Genomic DNA, 7,297 nt, shown 5'->3' with positions numbered 1-7,297 from the left:
CAATTGCTGATACGGTACAATAATCAAGGTAATTGGAAAATTACACCCTATGGTGTGTTGTGTCCGACTTGTGATATTACACACAATTATAATACGTGTAGCACGCGGCGGAGTAGCCGTCTGGCTTTGTCCTTTAGAGTTCTATATAATGATCTGGAAACACCTGTGGTTATCAGTATTGTTTACACATTCGAACTATTTACTCGTATAGCTATATGATTAGGAAAACAGTATCGTGAAACTAAACAATGCTTTGTTTTATTTTTTAACACGGGATGTAGAACAATAGATTTTTATATTGATTTGTTCCGTTATGGGTGAATTTTTCTCAAATGAATTGTCCCTTTATAATACATTAAAACCACATGTATATTGAGTTACCAGAATTATCCATAAATTACGTTGCGCTTGGCATGATTTGAACAGAGAAATATGCATCGAACGTGTTTTACAAAGTCATGCATAATACAGTAAATAGATAAAGGCGAATGAAGATACCAAAATGGTAATTTCAAGCAGTGAATTGTTGCATTTGGATGTCTCAACGTTTATAGGACCAAATTTCGCCGGTATCAGAAGACATGTAATATAAGGCCTTATAAGGCATTTTGACTATCTTCTAATTGTAAAATTATCGGGCAAAACTCGTTTAGAACTTCAGTCATATTAAACAATAATTAGGAAATAAAAAATGCGATAAAATAACCTCGGGTCCTGTCTGATCATCATCTGCCATTCGCTCGCTTGGTTTGTATTGAAAATATTTATTACAATTCTTAAGATACATCAAGAATGTTAATCACACACACATATGCAATCGTGTACACAAAATAAAATTTAGTTGGATCAGTCTCATTGTTACCCAAGGGTGTTTGAGAAATGAATCATTCATGACACCGCAGCAAACACGACCTACGGTCTATACACATGCTGGATACGTTACGTATACTACCGGGTTGAGATATTATATTTCAAAGCTTGTTTTGATAGCTTTTTTTTTAATTTTAATTTTAATTTTTTTTATATTTCTTTTATTTTTCCAATTTATCATACATGTATAATACACAACATTATATCAATCATACTTCCACAAACAAACAGAAAAAATAAACACACACGCAAAGACACACTTACTCCTCACACAAATAGTCATATAAACAAAACACTGCACAAAAGACAACACTAAAACTACATTTTACAAAACATAACAGTATACAGTAGAAAAGCATTTAGATTAAATTATATAACTTTAAAAGAAAAGACTATGGTGGTCAACTACTCGGAAAAATATACCTGGTAAAGCATTAAGAGAGAAAGGTATGGCGACAATTTTTTTTTAATAATCATGATAATTCTAGTAACCTTTGCCATTTTACCCATTTCCTTTCAAATTTAACTTTCAGTATATTATCACTAATTTGTAAATTAAATTTCTGAATAAAAATTAAATATTTTAGATACTGTTTAAACTATTGATACTTTGCATGTTTATCACTTCTAAGGTGTACATGTAAAATGTGTCTATGCATCAGGCCTAATCTTGAGTATTATTGTTGACTCGTATGTACATCAAAATAATTATAAAACGGTATACTGTGGTTGACTCTGTGTCTTTGGAGTTAGAGGTAGCTGTCTTTAATTTTAGATGACGTATCTGCAGACCTGTGATTGGGCAGTTTTTTCTCCCGGACTGCTTTTGTCATTGCTTTGATATATTTCAGGGTTGGATATATTATATAGCGATATTGATAGTAATCCCTAGAGTATCAAGGATGGCCAAGGTTTAATCTGGTGTTTCGGAGATGCCCCTCAAATTTTATAACATATGTCATCTCAACCACACATGTAATGATTTTCTGGACACCCAACTCGCAACGTAATGTAAATTTGGGAAATCGACTGTATTTGACGATATATTTTTTCATATTAGTCCGTGTGGATTAAAGTGTTATACATAAGTGATACATGAGGTGAAAGATACATATTTCCTGAATACAGTTTATTTTTCATAAGGGGTTTAGAACAATAATTTATATATGGATTTGTTTCGTTATGTGTGAAATTTTGTTCAAATGGATCCCGACATTGTGCTTGGTACGTGTTTAGCTTGTTAGCCTTCTAACAAGCAGAAATCTACGATGGCCCATATACGCCATGTCAATATACACTCAAGCAACATAGTTTTGACAGTAGTTTCACACAAAAACGTTGTCAGCAACCACAAAAGCAGTCGATGATTTTTGTAGAGTGTTGTACAATTCTTTTTAGTCGAATTTTGCTTTGCTTTTAGTTTATTTTGTCAACGCTGTGTTTGCCCGTATTCGCCTGTTATTTTTCTAACGTTGCTTTGGAGAAATTAACATTCCTTCTTGATAACACTCGCCAGTCTGATGGGACACAGGTGGCATTACACGCTAACCAGGTAACCTCCTTTACCTTACCCCTAATATAAACTTGATTAGTGTGGTTCAAGTCAGACTCAAATCAGTACAATAATTTACAGTTTATTTACATGTTATATACAAAGCCACATACACTTAGATCGACACAATATCTCAGCTCAAACATTCTGTTCTACATAAAAAAAACGACCTATACTCCACAACATCCAAAGCTGAACTGTCTAACCAAACGTCTCTCTAATTATCAAGACAATAAAATCGCATTGATCTTGATTACCTACTAGAATTAGCTGACAGCTCCTCAGGGACCTAATCTCACCGAGGTCGTTTAAACTGACCCCTTTTGACGTGCACTCTCCCCTCCTCTTACTGTTGAGAGACTCATGCCAGCCAGCACTGATACAGAGATAGGATATAGTGAAAAAATATGCATCTGTCGTAAGATTAAATATTATTCATTTGCGTGAAAAACTGTATATATAAGGAATATATCTTTTATTTTGTTGAGTTTATGAGGGGATCATGGGCCACGTGTAAATTATGTAGCCGATTTACACGTGCTCCATTATCATTATACCCAAATAACTTTAACAAGATAAAAATAAATTCCTTAAATAAACGTCAGTTACAATTCAAAATTTAGGTCTGTACAATTCTTGTTTTTATGCCTTATATATATTTGATGGAAATACATGCATGCAAAATTCACTTTGCAATTACTAATAACACTGTAAAAATGTGAAATGAAATGGTAGACCACAACTTGTCTTCATGGTCCCACCATAAGTACTCATTTTCAGCTCTTGTACTTGTAAAATTAAACCCTATGTATTGTAAGTATTGTAATTCTCAAAATGTTGGTAATTTTTGGTGGTGAATAACTTGATTCATGAGAATGTAAATTACAGCACATATAACTTTTACTGCTTTTCAAATGATTGCGTGTTAGAATTAATTCATAATGTTTTCACATCAGTTTTCATTACAAAGTCTCATTTACTTCTGCATCCAACTTTCCCACCAAAATTTGTGCTGGAAGACGATTTTATGGGTTTTGGATAAAAGTTCTTGATACCAACAATAACGTTTAACAGGATGGCAAATATCAGGCGCTCTATGAGACTGAAACTGAATATTTCGAAACAGGTGAATATAGTCAGTAGAAATCAGGTAATCCAGAAAAGCATATTCACACCCTTCACAGTTCAGCGTCAGGAGGTCAACTTTCCTGCTTTCTGAAATCTTTAGTTTCTGTAGAAACTCAGAAACTGCTATTACCTGGAGCTTAACAGTACCTTTTTGTTTTTTGTAGATCGATATACCATCGTTTCCTTGATTCACTAGGAAAGTGCTGCTCTTTACATCGACACCAAAGTTATACACAACGATATTGGGCGAATCCTTAAATTTCTCTTTCAGTATCTCGTAGAACTCTCGAACAGGTTCTAGAACGACATATACTCCTGGATGAAAGCGCTCGTTTAACTCGCTTACATCCACTCCACGATGGCCACCGGCTTCGATAATAAAACTGTGATTGTTTAAATAGGTATGACTTCTGTATCTTATATTCCTGTCGGCTTTGGCATGTCGTAAACCTTCATTCCCGTCGTTAATGGAGTTGATGATACATTGATCAACTCTCTCCAACTGTTGTTGGGTTAAAGAAGTGTCGAAATCTACGTAACTATGGTTACTGGAGCAGGTTTTTCTGACAAACTGGCGTGTATCGCTGCCTTTGACGCCTGTTCCGATGGTTACTATATTAGAACTGAGGACAGCAGATAGTTTGGCATCAAAGTGGTTCTTCACTACACTATATGTCACGAGCACAAGAGAAACCGTCAGAGAAGCTTGTAGCAGTAACACAGTTCTCCGCATTTTCTTCTTTCTGAAACTCAACGTAAAAGTAACATTTAAAGGACAGTCAACACTCAACTAAATGGTCACTCAGATATAAATTACTAGTGATATAGTGACATGTTAGAGACATGTGACGGACTCAGATATAAATTACTAGTGATATAGTGACATGTTAGAGACACGTGACGGACTCAGATATAAATTACTAGTGATATAGTGACATGTTAGAGACACGTGACGGACTCAGATATAAATTACTAGTGATATAGTGACATGTTAGAGACACGTGACGGACTCAGATATAAATTACTAGTGATATAGTGACATGTTAGAGACATGTGACGGACTCAGATATAAATTACTAGTGATATAGTGACATGTTAGAGACATGTGACGGACTCAGATATAGATATCTAGTGATATAGTGACATGTTAGAGACACGTGACGGACTCAGATATAGATGACTAGTGATATAGTGACATGTTAGAGACACGTGACGGACTCAGATATAATTACTAGTGATATAGTGACATGTTAGAGACACGTGACGGACTCAGATATAGATGACTAGTGATATATAGTGACATGTTAGAGACACGTGACGGACTCAGATATAGATGACTAGTGATATAGTGACATGTTAGAGACACGTGACAGACTCAGATATAGATGACTAGTGATATAGTGACATGTAAGAGACACGTGACGGACTCAGATATAGATGACTAGTGATATAGTGACATGTTAGAGACACGTGACGGACTCAGATATAGATATCTAGTGATATAGTGACATGTTAGAGACACGTGACGGACTCAGATATAGATATCTAGTGATATAGTGACATGTTAGAGACACGTGACGGACTCAGATATAGATATCTAGTGATATAGTGACATGTTAGAGACACGTGACGGACTCAGATATAGATGACTAGTGATATAGTGACATGTTAGAGACACGTGACGGACTCAGATATAGATATCTAGTGATATAGTGACATGTTAGAGACACGTGACGGACTCAGATATATAGATGTCTAGTGATATAGTGACATGTTAGAGACACGTGACGGACTCAGATATAGATGTCTAGTGATATAGTGACATGTTAGAGACACGTGACGGACTCAGATATAGATGTCTAGTGATATAGTGACATGTTAGAGACACGTGACGGACTCAGATATAGATGTCTAGTGATATAGTGACATGTTAGAGACACGTGACGGACTCAGATATAGATGTCTAGTGATATAGTGACATGTTAGAGACACGTGACGGACTCAGATATATAGATGTCTAGTGATATAGTGACATGTTAGAGACACGTGACGGACTCAGATATAGATGACTAGTGATATAGTGACATGTTAGAGACACGTGACAGACTCAGATATAGATGACTAGTGATATAGTGACATGTTAGAGACACGTGACAGACTCAGATATAGATGTCTAGTGATATAGTGACATGTTAGAGACACGTGACGGACTCAGATATAGATGTCTAGTGATATAGTGACATGTTAGAGACACGTGACGGACTCAGATATAGATGTCTAGTGATATAGTGACATGTTAGAGACACGTGACGGACTCAGATATAGATGTCTAGTGATATAGTGACATGTTAGAGACACGTGACGGACTCAGATATAGATGACTAGTGATATAGTGACATGTTAGTGACACGTGACAGACTCACATATAGATGTCTAGTGATATAGTGACATGTTAGAGACACGTGACGGACTCACATATAGATGTCTAGTGATATAGTGACATGTTAGAGACACGTGACGGACTCACATATAGATGTCTAGTGATATAGTGACATGTTAGAGATCCGCAACAGACTCAGATATAGATATCTAGTGTTATATAGTGACATGTTAGAAGACACGTGGACGGATCAGATATAGATGATAGTATTATAGTGACATGCGTAGAGACCACATGACGGACTCAGTATAGATATTTAGTGAATATAGTGACTTGTAAAGGATCCGCAACAGACTCAGATATAGATATCTAGTGATATAGTGACATGTTAGAGACACGTGACGGACTCAGATATAGATGACTAGTGATATATAGTGACATGTTAGAGACACGTGACGGACTCAGATATAGATGACTAGTGATATAGTGACATGTTAGAGACACGTGACAGACTCAGATATAGATATCTAGTGATATAGTGACATGTTAGAGACACGTGACGGACTCAGATATAGATATCTAGTGATATAGTGACATGTTAGAGACACGTGACGGACTCAGATATAGATGTCTAGTGATATAGTGACATGTTAGAGACACGTGACGGACTCAGATATAGATGACTAGTGATATAGTGACATGTTAGAGACACGTGACGGACTCAGATATAGATGATCTAGTGATATAGTGACATGTTAGAGACACGTGACAGACTCAGATATTGATGACTAGTGATATAGTGACATGTTAGAGACACGTGACAGACTCAGATATAGATGACTAGTGATATAGTGACATGTTAGAGACACGTGACGGACTCAGATATAGATGTCTAGTGATATAGTGACATGTTAGAGACACGTGACGGACTCAGATATAGATGACTAGTGATATAGTGACATGTTAGTGACACGTGACGGACTCAGATATAGATGTCTAGTGATATAGTGACATGTTAGAGACACGTGACGGACTCAGATATAGATGTCTAGTGATATAGTGACATGTTAGAGACACGTGACGGACTCAGATATAGATATCTAGTGATATAGTGACATGTTAGAGACACGTGACGGACTCAGATATAGATGACTAGTGATATAGTGACATGTTAGAGACACGTGGCGCACTCAGATACAGATATCTAGTGATATAGTGACATGTTAGAGACACGTGACGGACTCAGATATAGATATCTAGTGATATAGTGACATGTTAGAGACACGTGACAGACTCAGATATTGATGACTAGTGATATAGTGACATGTTAGAGACACGTGACAGACTCAGATATAGATGACTAGTGA

General features: G+C 36.3%; 1 protein-coding gene across 1 annotated transcript; it reads right to left on the bottom strand.

Moving 5' to 3' along the window:
* Window positions 1-2,484: 2,484 nt before the first annotated feature.
* Window positions 2,485-4,670, bottom strand: LOC138313917 (uncharacterized). Its single transcript, XM_069254156.1, has one exon. The coding sequence runs from the start codon at window positions 4,281-4,283 to the stop codon at window positions 3,399-3,401; it is 885 nt and encodes a 294-aa protein (XP_069110257.1). The 5' UTR covers window positions 4,284-4,670; the 3' UTR covers window positions 2,485-3,398.
* Between the last annotated feature and the right edge of the window lie 2,627 nt (window positions 4,671-7,297).

Source organism: Argopecten irradians, unplaced genomic scaffold (genome assembly GCF_041381155.1).
Source record: "Argopecten irradians isolate NY unplaced genomic scaffold, Ai_NY scaffold_1059, whole genome shotgun sequence".
In the NCBI taxonomy this organism is placed as follows: Eukaryota; Metazoa; Mollusca; class Bivalvia; order Pectinida; family Pectinidae; genus Argopecten; species Argopecten irradians.
The sequence above is the reverse complement of the archived record's forward strand: the minus strand, read 5'-3'. Positions and strand labels throughout refer to the sequence as shown.

Excerpts from the sequence above, each read along its gene's own strand:
- LOC138313917 (XM_069254156.1), bottom strand. The coding sequence starts at position 4,283 with ATGCGGAGAACTGTGTTACTGCTACAAGCTTCTCTGACGGTTTCTCTT.